Below are 17,280 nucleotides of genomic sequence, written 5' to 3' on the forward strand. Positions count from 1 at the left end.
GAAAATTACCCTTTGACAGTCAGTATCTCGCGAGAATAGAAAATTTCATTTCGACTCTGTTGTTGGATTTGATGTTTTCATTTTGTCAATCTGGTCACTTTTAGACGAATATTCCGAAATGGATGAATTGATTACCATTCTTTCTTTAAAGGTTCTCTAAAGAAAATGTTCGATCAATCAGATCAAAATTGGATGTGCAGGGAGATTATTAACTCTACAGTGGCATTACATTTCGTGGTGTCCAAGACCAAAACGTGAACATGCGTTATACAATTTTAGTGAATAAAGAGTCGTCCACTACGTCAGATTGTGTTCGCCAAAACATCATCCAAAAATCCAAAATGTTTCCGTGATGTTGGTGGGAAACCTACGAGTACTGGCGCGGTTTAACTTAGGTGTCCTTGAAATAAACAGTTATGAATATTCAAATTTCTAGTGCGCCCTCTACGAATAAGAAACGATAATCATGTTCTTTAATTTCGAAAAGCTGGCAGAGTTCCGCAATTTTTCATGATTGGACCCCCACCCCCTCCTGACCACATAATTGAATTGACCATACAAACCTGCCGATGATAACAAACTGTCCAGATGCATTTAGTCTTTTGCTGGCAGCAAGGAGACGTCGGATTGTTTCCCCCTCACAGAAACATGCAACGACGACTGCCGACTCCGTCTTCTGTAAATTTCGAATAACTCTCTCGAATTCTTTCTCTGCGGCATTGCTGAAGATTTTGTCAGCTGTAGCGATACACAGTCCGGATGCTTTGGCCAGGGATCTAAAGGCCTCGATCCCACTGGCTCCGTAGTTACCTGGGACGAGATAAGACGCGTACAAATAAGTTTGGTATGTGATGAGTAGTTATTTGTATTGGAAATGTGGGTCAAGAGCTCAAGTAGAAACTCAAACTGAAGCAATCGATTGAAGACAAACCTAGACTGCCTGAGGCAGATCCAAAGACAGAGTATTATCGTTCTTCATCTATTGGCCAGTATGTTTGTGAGAAAGTGAGTGAGTGAGTGGGTGGGTGGGTGGGTTGGGTGAGTGAGTGAGTGAGTGAGACAGTCAGTCAGTGTGTCAGGCAGTCAGTTAGTCTGCCTGCCTGCCTGTCTGTCTGTCTGTCTGTCTGTCTGTCTGTCTGTCTGTCTGTCTGTCTGTCTGTCTGTTCGAAAAATCGCTTGGTCAAACATTAAAGCGTGTAGTAACAAAAATACCATGTTCGTTGAATAATATATTTTAGAGTATAGTGAAGGGAAACGAATTAACCTGGGAGTTCCATTCCTTTTCGGCGTATTGGCCATCTTTGTATCACTTTTAATACTGGTAATCTATTTTGAATGCTATGGTGGTGTGCAATTTTTGCAGCTACTTCGTTCAGGAAAACTAAAACCCATTTTCAGTTAAAATTATAAAAAAAAAATTAAGAGTCACTAAAAAAAAATTCAAATAGAGGTCAAAATAATGTCAGTTTGGAATCCAATATGGCCACCGAATACCGGAAACAGGAAAATAAAGGATTGTCGATTTGAAAACAAGATGGAGAACTCCCAATACATTTATTATTTCAAAAAGACCAGGGACAAAGTTTTATATGATAAAGTATGGAGACATTTAAGAACTTTCAATTTCAGAGGAATTAGTCCCCAAGGCACATTCTACTTCAAGCCAAAAACTGCAGCAAACTAGTTGGTTATAGAGCGAGCAAACCTTCTACTACGCATGCTATAAAGTTGTTATAATTGATAGTGTCGCCGATTTCAGAGACTAATGATTTGCTTAGTGATGTGTGACTGCTGATAAAAATACGTGCAATGCAATCAAGGCAAATTGAATTTACACAGGGAAATAAAAAATTTCTTATCACAATTTTCGGCCAATTTACGACAGACACACAGAATTTTACTACTTTAAATGACCTTTGTATTTTACAGTAAAGATTTAAGACTCGACCAACCGGATTGACGTGTCGATCTTGCTCATAAAAGACCCGGATATATCAACGAATTCTTAACGTTGTAGAGACGAAAGCTACATTTGTCTTTTACTTAGATCATAGAAATGATGTTTTCAGAATGATCAATAAGTAATTAATGAATAAGTGAACTGGTAGGATAAAGTGATGACCCCGTTTGACCTGGCTGTGTGTGTTTTATTCTCTGTTTTATCCCAGACTACTCAGTCCCAGTTACATTGTAAACAAAGTGTTTGTACCTCGATGTCATCATGGTATGGGGGGGGGGGGGAGGTGACAAAGTGGAGAATCTTCTGTTCTCTATAATGGTACAAAGAAAGGTTATTGAATCTGCTACATGTACATAAAAAATATGTTAATGAATTGAAAACGCAACAGTCGTGTACGATCGCACGCGCCTCGGAGTCCCATACCACGAAAATCTATCCAGTAACTAGGGACGCCCAAACGATACTTTGAACAGAAACTTACAAGGTGTAGGAAAGACTTTTTCCTCACATCAACTCCAGCGGCTATAATAAAATATTGTACATTTACAGTAGGATTTACATCTAAACAAGACTAAATAGTACATAGCATAAACATTTATTGATCAAAGCTAGTCTTTCAATGTTGTTATCTACAAAGTCAAACAACAATCTCAACTTCAAAATGATCGACTTTTGGTCGTACATGTTTTACGTATAGTCGTCTGGCAAACGCTTTCTGTTTTAGCTGTAATATGCTGTCCAGCTTAACATTGCTTACACTTTGAAGTGACAAATACAAACCCTTGAGTAAGTCAGTGCGAAACCTCTGGGTAATCAGCACAATTGTTTATTTGTACGCTAATGAATTTATTATGATAAGTTCGCAGGTGAACAATTTGTTGAAGAGGTTTCCCGACGAAATTGATGAGACTCTGGTATAGGAAATTGTACTTCTTCCGATACCTGCAGGTTCATGAGCAATCCAGTATTCAAATAATATTCAAAACATACGTCGCATATTAAATGAGCATATAAATTGCACGTTCTTCATCTACCTTGTATTGATTTATTTTTCTCGTAAGTGGATTTACGTGGTTTGAAAATTACAAACTGAAAGTGAAAACCACTTACAAAATGTCACATTTGTCAAAAAGAAACATTTTCGAAGATAAATATCGGCTATTAGGCAGCTTTATTGTTCTTTTTATGACACATACAATGCATTATCGCTTGAAAAGTTCACGCAAATATTAGTCTTGAGACATGTAGATGAGAATATGATTTGATATATGGGAGATAGTACAGGTGAGTCATCTCCATTCACTAAACAATAACCTTAAGGAAAACGATATATAACACATTGTGTCGCAAGGTCTAGAGTACTAGACCTATTAAAGGGGATCAAAGGTGAGGCTCATTTTGTCCTAATAGTTGAATTCAGTAAGTCGGGAAGTGTAACGTTCACCACCTCTGCATCGAGCAACGTTTCATTAAAACCCCCCCAAAAAAGATTCAAAGTAGCCATAAACGTACCTCTGTACATTGGGTTAGGGAATTTTGGGTATGGTGCCCGATTACCTATGCTGATATCAAGAAGAGCATCAGTGTCTGTATCTATTGTTTCTACCTTACAGGACTGGGGTAGGGTATTCTGGGACTGGTGCCCAATTACCTATGCTGATATCACTGAGAGCGTTGGTGCCTGAATCTATTGCTTCTACCTTAAGGCTTACAGGTTGATTAGGTACAAAACAATAGACGGTAGACACACTGATTGATATGAGCACTGGTGACTTCAGTATATGTAATTGGGCACCATACCCATAATTCCATTCCCCAGTGTATACAGAGGTCAAATCATGACTAATTTGAATAATTTCACATCTCTTAGAGAAGTTGAGTGACTTTTCATGACTGGACACAAACTAAATCAGCCTCACCTTCCAAGTGTCACATTGTGTAATTGTCGTCTAGTTTTGACTAAAAGCAGTATATGAGTTTGAATTAGAGACTGCGGAAAGAACACAGAAGAAAGAAAAGGCAGCTGTATTTGACAAAATATCAACAGAATTAGTTCAAACAGAAGCTATAATAAATACACTCAGAATAATCTGGAACAAGATCTGGCTGACAGGAGAGGTACCAACCCCATGGACCAAACCCCTTGTCATCAAGCTTTCAAAGAAAGACAGCCCATAGCTGTTCCAGGTTTACCACACTATCATCCAACATCTGTCATCCAAGTTAAATAATGCTATAGATGATACTGAATAGAGTCAAGCCTCGAGCCGAGGAGATCATTAGTGAAGTGAAGAACAGACAGGGCTTCGAGCAGGACGGAGTACCATGGAACAGATTTTCAATCTCAGAATCCTATGTGAAAAATATCTTACAACATCAGCAACTTGAAGACATTATCACGTTTTCATTGACTTTCACAAGATTTGGCATTCTGCATTATGGGTAACCACCATGGGGAAGTATAGCATCAACGCCAACCTCGTTTGCGTCATTGAACACCTTTTTTACAAGGCCACATTGTAGTTCTTATAAATAGTAGCATAGGTGGCTGGTTAAAAAAACGGTTAGTCAGACAGAGCTGCCTACTCTCATCCATCCTCCCACCCATTTTTGTTTTGAAAAGGTAATGATGGGTGTGTTAGAAGTACATGCCAGTACTATCTGCAATAGAAGCGGAATAATTACAAACCTTCCATTTGCATCATTAATGGCTTGATATGAAATGAGCGGGAACAGAACATCTGCAGAACGACTTGACAGAAACTCTGTAAACTATGGCATGGAGATCAGTGAAGAAAAGATCAAAGTGGTGACCTACAACACCAATAGCATTCATAGACAGATGAAATTTATTGGACAAATGCTTGGATCATTAACAACTTTCAAGTACCTTGGAGCATTAATAACGGATGAAGGCTCCAAACCCAAGAATCAACAGCCCTTGGCTCGAAAATACGGCTAATGTCAAAACAATCAAGTCACCAACTAGGACATCTGCAGAAACAATCACATGGGCAGGCAAAAACTATTTTACAAGGAAGCGTGCAAGGCAGAACAAAAGGTGGGAAGACAATGTGAAAGAATGGTAGGCTTGCGATTCGCTGAATCCGAAAGAGCAGTGGACAATATAGAAGTTTGGAGAGGAATGGTTGCAAGAACAATGCTCAGTGGTGCCCTGTCTTTAAAGTTTTATCCAGGTGTCTGACCGTGGATATAGCACAGCTATTACAAAAGCTGTACCCGAGTTCCTGACGCTGAATGTGGTACTACTATTATAAAAGTTTTAGTCCGATTCCCGACGCCGAATGTGTTAATAATAATCAAAGACGTCATACTTATTTCCCTATGTGCAAAACATATAATTCAAAAAGTTGCTAAAATGTATACAATGATGATGATATTTTGTTCACTGAATAAGGAATTTGAAATGGGTAGAGCTGGATTGCTGGTTGTCTATGAAGGTAATTGCAGTGACCACATGATACAACAAACAAACAAACAAACAAACAAACAAACAAAAAGCGGCTGTCGGTGAAAAATACAGCTGCGTATCTGCAGGGCTCTCGACCAATCAGAATGTGAGATTGGTGACAGATGATGTATAAATCAAAGATAAACTGTCGACCGACAGTCCGTGGTAGCCTTCAATGAAATCGCGTTGTTTTTCATCCATAGCGGTCTTTGTGCTTTGACGTATATGAACCTTTCATTGATCTACGATTTCTCAGATTCTTTGGTGTTGATCACTGAAGCATTTACTTGGATGTATAAAATGATGGAGCATGTTACCTGGTAACAAGATTTCAGATGGCAGCGAATTAATATCGTATATACTTATCTAGATTACAGTTAATGGTGTCTACTAAATGTCATCTTGTTTTGTCATCTGTTATTAACTTTCGTGTGTGTGTTATCTCGGATATTGTGTATATGAGTTAGTAGAGTCTACTAACGTAAATGCAATTATGAGTCGAATAATTGTCACGCGTAAATGCACGTTTACTTGATGTTTGGTTATATTGTAGGCGTGATGTGGTTGTAGAGTATGTGATATTCCCATGTTACTTGTTAGATGACTTGTAATAAAAAAAACCGTGCAGGTACGTAGTCAAAGAAAGGTGTATCGTTTCAACGCAGTCTATCAACAACACTGTTTGTGTTTGTGTTTGTGTTTGTGCTTGGTGCTTGTGCTTGTGCTTGTGCTTGTGCTTGTGTTTGTGTTTGTGTTTGTGTTTGTGTTTGTGTTTGTGTTTGTGTTTGTTTGTTTGTTTGTTTGTTTGTTTGTGTTTGTTTGTTTGTTTGCTTGTCTGTCTGTCTGTCTGTCTGTCTGTTTGTTTGTGTTTGTGTTTGTTTGTTTGTTTGTGTTTGTTTGTGTTTGTTTGTGTTTGTTTGTGTTTGTGTTTGTGTTTGTTTGTGTGTGCTTGTGTTTGTTCTGTACGTGTCCGTGCACTTTTTCGTGATTTTTGTATGTATGTATGTATGTATGTATGTACATGTGTGTAAACAAGATGGCGGTTTGGCAAGTCACATTGATTTGTGTCTGTTTACTAGCCGTCCTCTTGGATACAACATCCGTCGTAGCAGCCGCCGATAACGCTGAAATGGCATATAAACGTGTTGACCTTGTCACCAGACTTAAATTGTTGACGAAAGAAGCTCTGAAAAGCGGTAAAATCAGGTTGGAGTTCTCCGAGTGCTCGATACCGAAAGTAAGACCTAATTTACATCATAGTAATCTGCATAACCCTACAGTATGGGTGAAGTACATGGATGTTGTAGACACCAGTGTTTGGAATGAATTCGTGGACATGGATACATCATTTAGACAAATGCTAAGCACCAAACCAATAACTATTAAGCCTGTATACTCTCACTCTAATCCTGTGCGGTGGATTAAAATCATATCGTTACTTTCTCGAGTGTTCTACGATGACAATAATTACAGAGAGCGAAGACAGGACGGTCGGCCATTTAGCGTCGAATTCCTGAAATATGTCAAACGGATCCTTTTTAAGTTTCCAGTAACAATCCCAGATGAAGTGTGTGAAGAATATACCGACTCTCACGATGAGAGAAAGCAACTACATACAACAATCCAATATCTGATGTCGTTTATTAAAACCAAAATCCAGCCTTGTTTCTCAAAACTGAAGACACAGTGTTCTGACAACAGCACAGATGGAAGGTTTGTTCAACGAGATGAACTCACATACCTGTGGCAATCTGAACAAAAGAAATGCATTGAGATAATTAATAACAATGGTAAAATTCCGAGAACTACAACATGCTCAATAAACATTGATGACATCGAACACCACTTTAAAAGCCGTTGTCAACGCTCTTTGGAAGGCACGCTACAATCTCCCTGGGAAGATGAAGTCAACAGTCTTCCTCCAGATTGGCTCCCCTCCACCGAAATGTTTACAGATGATGAGGTAAGAGCGGCCATTACAAATCTTCCAAATAACAGATCACCAGGTGCGGATGGTGTAACATACGACACATTAAAGAAATGCAAAAACCAACTTGCACCCGTCCTTAAAGCTATTTACAACGTTTGCCTATGTCATCGTCGCGTCCCACCAGATTGGAAGCATGGTATCATCACGCTTGTACCTAAAAAGAATGGAAATCACAACAATATTGAAGATTGGCGTCCAATCTCGCTATTGTTAACATCATATAAATTATTCATGAAGCTCATACAGAAACGTCACATCGAGTGGATTGTCAACACTCAACGCCTATCCACCCGTCAGAAAGGGTCTATGCCCAGAAATGGGCTGCAAGAACATGTATTCTGTTTAAAGTCTGCAGTTAGTGATTTCCTTCACACAAGCTCAAAACTATATGTTAGTTTCATTGATATCAAAGACGCTTTTGGCAGCATAGATCATGAGTTCATGATCAGGGAATTGAAAGAAGCAGGATACCCAGACCTATATCTTGATATAACCAAAGACATCTATAGCGGTTCCACATTTCAGGTGAAAACAGCAAGTGCAATTACACAACCCATCCAACGCAATAAAGGCATTATCCAGGGGTGTCCGTGGTCAGTGATTGTTTTCGAGCAAGGCATTGACAAATGGTTACGCTGGATTGAGTGTCCTTATGGTAGAGTTCATACACCAAATCCAGTGCAAGGCTATGTTGACGATCTAGATTTCATCGCTAACTCTGAACAAGAATTAAACACTATGACTACAAAAACAGATTCATTCATGGTAGCTAGCGGTATGCAAATTAAACATCGCAAATGTGGGATATTGCATGGTCAGAGAACTGGAAACAACTGGAAAAAGAATGAAAAGACGGGAGATACACAAGTATCAATTCAAAATGCCCGTATACCAATGTATGAGCGCAAACAAGCGTATACATATCTCGGCTACCAAATGAATATTGAAAACTCTTCCAACAATGAACAAGTTAATATACTTATATCGGAATTTAAAGAAACCATGACAAAGATAGACGCATCCCTGTTACCAACTTCTGCAAAACTTTCGGCTGTCAACGTAATGTGCATGTCAAAGTAAATGCTTCAGTGATCAACACCAAAGAATCTGAGAAATCGTAGATCAATGAAAGGTTCATATACGTCAAAGCACAAAGACCGCTATGGATGAAAAACAACGCGATTTCATTGAAGGCTACCACGGACTGTCGGTCGACAGTTTATCTTTGATTTATACATCATCTGTCACCAATCTCACATTCTGATTGGTCGAGAGCCCTGCAGATACGCAGCTGTATTTTTCACCGACAGCCGCTTTTTGTTTGTTTGTTTGTTTGTTTGTTTGTTTGTTGTATCATGTGGTCACTGCAATTACCTTCATAGACAACCAGCAATCCAGCTCTACCCATTTCAAAGCTGAATTTCTACTATCCAAATCTAATCTTTACAGAGAAGAACCTAATGGAAATTGAAAATGAAATCGTCGGACATGTAAGGCATTGGTTCAACTTGAACTCGTCTTCCACAAGGTCATTCTTTTTCACTCCAAAATCTGCAGGAGGATTAGGGGTAATCAGTCCTCGCGTTATGTATTATGCGAAACGCCTTTCATTTTATTTGTCTGTTTTGAATAACGACGATCCAAATGTACGACAGGCAGCACGATATTCACTCAAGTTACATATGGAGAAACGGAAAGCTATACCTGTACACGACGAGGATTGTCCGAATTTTGCAGGATATGTTATCAACAATACCGGTAACATAGCAAAGCAGTCCAAAGTTAATTGGCCAAAGTCAATTTGGGTAAATCTGCATGAAATGTGCAAGCGTCAACACATCTCCTTGATTAAAGGAGACGATAAATACCTCTACGAAATGGCAGTAGACGAGGAAGTGTCAATAACCTTCGATTCGCCAGACAAATTCTACACAACATTTAAACAGCAGCTGCTGCAGCAATATCAATCCGAGTTTAAGGCGAAATCTTCACAGGGAAGAGTGACTCGAGAGGCAGGGAAAGTAAACCATGGTGTATCGTCCACTTACCTCAACAATCACAAGATTGACGATAATTTGAGATCATTTGTCGCGAGAGGTCGTTTACAGCTCCTGCAGTGCGAAAGTCTCATGACCCTGTACTATCCAGAGTCGTACACTAAATCATGTAAAATATGCAATCACCCCACTGAAACAGTATCACACATTTTGAATGGCTGCACAAAATTCCAGAAACTATACCAACAAAGACACAATAGAATAGTTGATTTAATCTTCGGTAAAATCGCGAACAGTAATCCTGGCAAGGAGACATTCAAAGACACGGTTTTAAAACCTGAAATGTTTGATGCTCATATGAGAACTTTTGAACATCAGCATAAACGACCAGACATTACAATCATCGATAAACAGAACAAACATGCAATATTAGTTGAAGTGTCCGTACCCTTTGATGCACATATTTCATTGTGTTTTCAGAAGAAGTTCGACAAATATTTTCCACTCTCACTAGAAATAAACACTACAGGCTTTCGTTCAGAAATAATAGTTATTGTCATTGGAAGTCTCGGAAATGTACATCATAAAGTCACAAGTGGTTTGATCAAAGCTGGTTTAAATAGAAGGAATTCCAAATCCATCACCAAATATTGTAGTGTCAGCTCAATAATAGGTTCTTACAAAATTTGGAGATTGAGATGTAGGTACTATAACAACCAGATATCACGTGAACGTTTGTCATAAGTGACCAAGAGAAACTCGTTCACTAGTCAGTATGATTTCCTGCAAGGTATTGTGTGTGTATTCTGTAAAGGAATTATGTAAATACTTTACCTGTACATGCTATGTTCATGTAAGTTGGAAATAAAAGAATTTGATATGTATGTATGTATGTATGTATGTATGTATCTGACTGTCTGTCTGTCTGTCTGTCTGTTTGGCTGTCTGTCTGTCTGTCTGTCTGTCTGTCTGTCTGTCTGTCTGTCTGTCTGTCTGTCTGTCTGTCTTTGAATTATAGTGCAATGTGTACAGCTAAGTTTATTGTTTAGCTCCTATTTATCTACGCCCGAAGTTTATGAAGAAATTTAAAAATGTTCTACAAAGGAAAATACCAATCATATGGTAGATTGTGAGACCGTCACTTTCTACTAAAATTACTGTCGGAAAAGTACAGGAAATCATTACGTGCTTGTGTTCTACTTGAAAGGCTTTAATTCCATATAATTAAACGTTTTCCCAATGACTTTACAATTCGATGAATGAAACAGAATTCCTTAATCAAACTTCACAATTTGCTATTATAAGCCAGCTAATTCAATTACACCATACGATCATAGTCAACAATGCGTTTCATATGAAACATTGTTACACTGTGCAGTGTAGGCAAAACTGGAATATTGTTCCCACAATATGGGTATACACACACCGTTACTTCAATTCTATAAAAGTGCATTATATTTTTAACTTGCTTTTGTACACTTTGCGGAATTTTATGAACAAAGCCAGCCCAAGTCAGGAGAAAAGGCAACACGAGTATCCCCAACAATACCAGTATAGTGCCTCACTTCTTTACGAGATTCAGACGAATTTTGCTGGTCAATGGCTTAGAAAATGTGGATGAGCCTATACACAAATGAACAGACGGGTGGATGGAGCCAAATCGAATTTCTATATGGTTTGTAAGTGGTGCATTTCTAGGTTGTGATCTAAGTTTAGACTAACATTATCAGGAACGGTTAAAGTGTAAATTGCCACATTTATATATTTTTAACTAAATTTTAAAACAACTAATTTATTCATATCCCTGCGTTAACCTCTGGATCAGTAATCTGTTAAAATTACTGTTGTGTCAATTTCAATAAGGATGACTGAATGTTACCAATTATCTTAAGAGCTCTTAAATTAATTAGTAATCACCTTCACCGTTTTAAAAGGGGCCGCGAGAATCTCCTTTATCTTATTAAATACATTAATTCTGACACGACCTACGTTTAAAAAGTTGTCAATTTCGATCATCACTTCTCTTCTAATTATCTGGACTTTTAAGATTCACAACACGCCACCCTGATGATAATAGGGCTGATGATCATCCAAGCGAACAGCCATCAATCACGTGATGACGACAATATGAGTACTCAAGTAATTCTTGAATCTGACATTTTGACAGATGTTTCAATATCTGTAAAACTATGACGTCACAACATAGATGAAGTAATAACACTCAGGGCGATGGAAATTGTACTGCCTCAGATTCTTTCTTACATCCACAAGTAGATAAGAAATCTCAAAAACATAACTACAATGCGTCAATTTATACAAATGTTAACTAGCATGTGTGGCACGCAAGCCAACGAGATAATGTTTTAAACTTTTCACCTTTATATACACAATACCCTTAAAGTACAGAGATCAGTGCAGTCTGATCGTCTACTGCCTCTTGACCTCAACTCATCGAGAGAAAACATACTTAAACCGGTGCGTTGATAATATCACTTTCGCTATTTCCTTAGGTTTTATATGTAGTTTCCATTTTTCTGACGAAGACGTTCACCATTTGCCTAGACAAACTCAAGGCAATTGATTAAAGAGATTGCGAGCTCCTCGCTTTGTTTGTTTCGGCAGAATGCCTTATTACCCCAGTGTACAGCAGGCTTCTTCTAAGCCACATTTGCTAAATTCGATAACTCTATCTAAACATATATATAAGAGATAGGTAGCGCGATGCAGAAAAGGTCCCCTAATGCCCCTAAGCATAACAAAACGCAGTTAAGATAGTAATCAGCCTTGCCATCATTACTGCAACTGGAACAGATCTTTAAAACTGTGTTGTTAGATATGACTTACTAGTAATATTGTACAACCGAACAATATTGAATCATCTAGATCTGTCAGTAAATGTATTTGAAAGTGCAAATGTACACATACTATGGTACAATAAAGCACATCAAACTGGGTGATTTTGGGTCCGCATCCTAAAATCAGCACCAAAATGCGATTACGATTTCAACGAGCTGGAGGATGAGCACTACTATATTCAGGTGTTTCATTTACAGACCATCACTTTTGAAGCCACAATATCAAGATAGTGATTTGTCGTCAGTATGCTAACAGAAACAAGCTGATCGCTACTGTAAATAGCTAAATTTAGCAACGTCTGTCTACTGTTTTGACCTTTTTAAGACAACTACAGTCATTGAGAGATTTAGATGCTCCAGCCATCCGTTTGAGAGATAAAGATTGGCAGACAGAGGGGAACCGGTAACGGGTCTAAGCCCTTTCAACGGTATGCTATTGAATTAAGAGATGAATATAATTTCCTAGTAAAGTGTACGGATGACAGAACGTGGGAAAAGAATATCAGGAATATCGGGGATGAAATCTAGCCAAACAACACAACCTTATAATCCACTCTCGCAAACCAGAGCTGTAATTTCGTCCGCGACACTGCGAAACAAGTTGATAGTGCGTCTTGGCTCGCTTTCGATGGATTAGATGAGCACTGAATATTATGACTCCTGAGTACTTATTTCCTACAGATAACTAGTCATGAATATGCATTGTTCATCGAAAAAATATCCATGTCTGCCCATGAAGCAACAGTGTACCACAATAGCAAAAGACTGTTGCATTATCTGTGGCTATCGTAATACCTCATCTGGAGCTACTGATAAAATTAACCTCCCACAATTGTCAGGGTGACTATGAATTGATTATTTGTGGTTACAAACAATGTATCAACATTGTTTACAATACTAATTGATTAGTATTTGTTATCACATTTCCCATGATGCAACATTCAACATGGCGGGTTTGCAAGTTCCCTATTTGGTGTTGTTTGGTAATAGGGCACTTGCAAACTCGCCATGTTGAATGTTGCATAATGGGAAATGTGATAATAAATACTAATCAGTTAGTATTGTAAACAATAGTGTCACATTGTTTATAACCACCAATAATCAATTCATATTTACCCTGACCAGTGTGGGTGGTTTATTTTATCGGTAGCTCCAGATTAGGTATTATGATAACCACAGATAATCCCATAATCCCTTGCGTCTGAGCATGCTCAGTCTGGATTGCAAGTTCCATATTGTGCGAAAATGTATGTGATGCCAAATCATGGGATGACTCTTAAAGAACCCAATGTTTATGAAAATACTTTAATTTCACGGAGTGGTGTTTTACTTTAAAGTCAAAGGTCATCCTGTACACATGTGTGGATGAAATACTTTTAGTTTGGTAACAAACACAAGAGGCGTCCTGATCATCATCATTAAATACGTTCATACTCGGCAAAATTGTGGAATGATCTAGTCCCAGTAAACAAATTAAGCCTGGAATAAATGTAGGTCCGTCTCCACATTGCCTGCTGGCCTGCCAAAAATAGGGGATTAACAGCTGACTGATTCAAAGGAAACCCTGACATTTAATGTTTTGCAAATTATTAAGTTAGACAAGGATTTAGTATATGTTGTTTCCCTTCATTTTTTTTCCAAACATAAAACATACTAGTCAAGAGTAGATAAATATCCCATTTGTCATCCATATGGGCCCTTTAACCATTATATTATACCAAAATCATGTAGCAAGGTTTTTTTTTGTAAACTACCTTACTGTTACGGTAGTACAATAAACTCATAAACTCGGATTGTAGCACTCTAAGGACTTCTGAATCAGGAATATTGTTTTCTTTTTTCCTTTATAACATCAATCTATATCCTTTGTTTCTCGTGTATTGCATGTATACATTCCCTTTAGAGACCCGTCACACCGGGATCATATGCATGTATCTTGTGTAGATGATGACCCAGGTATCATTATACATGGATCCGATTGCCCACGGTATGCACCCATAATTATTTAAAAAAATATATGCCATTATTGCCTAGTCATGTCAGGTAATCTGTAGACCTTTCATCGTTAACGATGCGTCAGTGATTCTTTCCCTTCGTGGGATTCTAATTGAACCAATAACGCAAAATGGAAAACATTTTATGAGCGATCGTGTTCCTTGGACTCACTTTTCCGATTTTCCTTCTCTTTAATCCATCCAGACGTAGACAGTCACGATCGAATTCCAGTGTCATACCACAAAAGCCAGTTAATCTGATACACAGACTCGTCTGGCCCGACGAAAATCTTACAGATATTGCTACATTTTATCGTTTGACTCCATAAAAACTTTACTAACACAGCTACAGTGCATCTCGCCTGACAAAAAATCTTACAACAGTACTACATTTTCTTTGTGCGGAGCCATCTTTGCGTGATGCATACACTTACCAGGATTAAAATGTAACAATTGTACTTACATGTAAATTTTGTCGAGCCAGAGAATAAAATGTAGCGATGTTAGTAAGATATTTGGAGAACTAGAACCAAACAACAAAATGTAACAATTTCTTATAATCTGACGGCGTACTGTTTCAGCTCAGCTGGCTTCTTTATATTGTATGAACAATAGGGAACCTGCAAACCCGCCATGTTGAATGTTGCATCATGGGAAATGGGATAATAAATACTGATCAATTTGCATTGTAAACAATATTGTTAAATTGTTTATAACCAGGAATGATCAATTCATAGTCACCCTGGTCGTTGTGGGAGGTTAATTTTATCAGTAGCTCCAGATTAGGTATTACGATAACCACAGATAATCCCATGTCCTTTGCGTCTGAGCATGCTCAGTTTGGACTGCAAGTTTGTCTCACGTGAGTATTCCAAAATCCCAAGGCAGTGGGTTTTAAAAGTCATACTCAAATATTGATGATATAACGTGTGTCTGATTCTAAATTTGATGCTAATACCCGTCACTAATATACTAGAATTCAAGGGATATTGCGTCATTCACAAGAATAGGTGATGAGGTGTTCAATAATCTACTCGCTGACTATCTAATATGCCTGAAACAACATAGTAGCTTAGTTTAACGGAAAATTTCAAACCATGACTACTAATTATTAAAGATAAATATAGAATAAGTATATCGTTATATCCTTGCACACTGCATTTATGACAAGGACGGAAAATGACGACTTCGAAAATTTTTTAATCATCTTTCATGCACTGCAGAAGAAATGAAATACACGCACGCTCTTATAACTTACAACAAAATGTATAAATACAATTGTTTGCAATTAGAACGTGCACAACATGGCTTGCCTGTTACAGCTATATGTAAAATTGTAACACTTATATTCATTATTCATTGCAGTTTCAACAAATTGACTTAGTCGACAATGACATGACTAGATGTGTTTAAGTAATTATAACGATAATAATTATGTTGTTGGTCATTTAAATAAGTATCATGTAAAAAGAAAAGAGGTGATGGCATCGATTAACGTAGTATGCGTCTTCAAAATGAGAATCTTAAATAGTTGCTGTAACAGAAAAGTACAAACCATCCCTAGTTAAATGCGAATTAAAACAAATCAACGTTCACCATGCAAAGTTCTGAATTAGAGATAATTTTAATATTGAATTAACCTATTTTAGAATCCAAAATGGCCGCCGAATGAGTAACTGTGAAAAACAACGTTATAAAATACTACTACTACTATGAGAAAATTAAGATTTTCGATTTTCGATTTCTTTTAAAACAAGGAGGTGGACCATAGAATTTCTTTTATCATTTCAAAACGACAAGGGACACGGTTCCATATAGCAAAGAATGGAGAGATTTACCTTGAATGTTCAACTTTGGTGTTCATGGAAATAGTTTTCCAAAGGTGCTTTCTACCCTAAATTTTGACAACTGATCAGATATACATGTATATGGATTCTATGAGTTGTAACAGTACCATGAAGAACTTAATCGTATATTGAATACTCACCTTCAGTATGTACAACGGATACATAGCTCCAGTTATATCGCAGCACAATATCAACCATAGCCTGTGCTTGAAGGGTATCGGACGGTACAACTCTCAAAAAATATTCATAAAACCGCTTATCACTCAAATCCTTACTTGTCGCCGAGTAGGCAATTTGTGGAATGTTGAAAAGTTGAAGTAAGTTTTGTACTTGTATCGCAACTTGGCTTGACCCGGGTCCAATGACCCCAACGATGGGTTGGTTGTGTGCGGCCTTGCACAGTTCGCTCTCGTCGCTATCGTCCGATATTGAATCCCGTATAAATTCAATACTTTGTTCCAAAGCCACTGACGAGTACCAGCATGAATCTCGAATTTCAGTCCCAAGTTGAATTCCCGGTAAAATCGTATCGTTTTTGTTGATCTGATCAAGGACATGAAACATCGCTTCTACTCGTTGGATTCCGTACTCTTCTCGTATTCCACCGCAAGTACGAAAAGTGGCAGCCGTTGGCTCTGGTTGGTGGTGGACAGAAAACAAGGCCCCGATAATCAAGTCACCGTCCATACGAGCTACTTTCCTATCATGTTTCTTAATTTTTACTTTGTTCTCATCGGAACACTCAACAACCGATATCATCAGAAAGCACAACGCTAAGTATGGAATTATAGATGACAGTCGATAATGGATGGGCAACGTCACACGCACGCCCTCTCCAAGCTGAGAACATGACTCTGTGTCCATACTTCAAGTTTTCATGTACCTCACAAGTTCAAATTCACAGATTCTAAATCTAGTGTGAGTTGTCATTAAACAACGGCGTCATTTAGACGTGACAGATAAACCAGCCAACATGGTTTTCCTTATTTTAGTATCCTGATATCTAGCAGCAAACGAAAACCGCAAATCGATTGATAAGCATTGATTCGGTCATCGCAAATCTTTCTTTGATTTCTCCAACGCCTGGCTTCCGTAATCCCTTTAGCGGTCACACAAATACGCAATTAAGCGTAAAGCGTGGCTATTGTTTCACCTTTCTGCAATT

The 17,280-nt window shown here is 38.1% G+C and overlaps 1 protein-coding gene across 1 annotated transcript in view; it reads right to left on the minus strand.

Moving 5' to 3' along the window:
- LOC144433217 (metabotropic glutamate receptor 1-like) overlaps positions 1 to 16,979 on the minus strand; it is a 29,717-nt gene extending 12,738 nt beyond the window's left edge. Inside the window, exons 1-2 of the mRNA XM_078121525.1 lie at positions 16,256 to 16,979; positions 564 to 810 (exon numbers count right to left, since the gene is read on the minus strand). Of these exons, the coding sequence (XP_077977651.1) occupies positions 564 to 810; positions 16,256 to 16,979 (971 nt within the window). The remainder of the gene's footprint in view (positions 1 to 563; positions 811 to 16,255) is intronic.
- Between the last annotated feature and the right edge of the window lie 301 nt (positions 16,980 to 17,280).

The sequence above is a fragment of the Glandiceps talaboti genome, chromosome 3 (genome assembly GCF_964340395.1).
Source record: "Glandiceps talaboti chromosome 3, keGlaTala1.1, whole genome shotgun sequence".
Taxonomy (NCBI): Eukaryota; Metazoa; Hemichordata; class Enteropneusta; family Spengelidae; genus Glandiceps; species Glandiceps talaboti.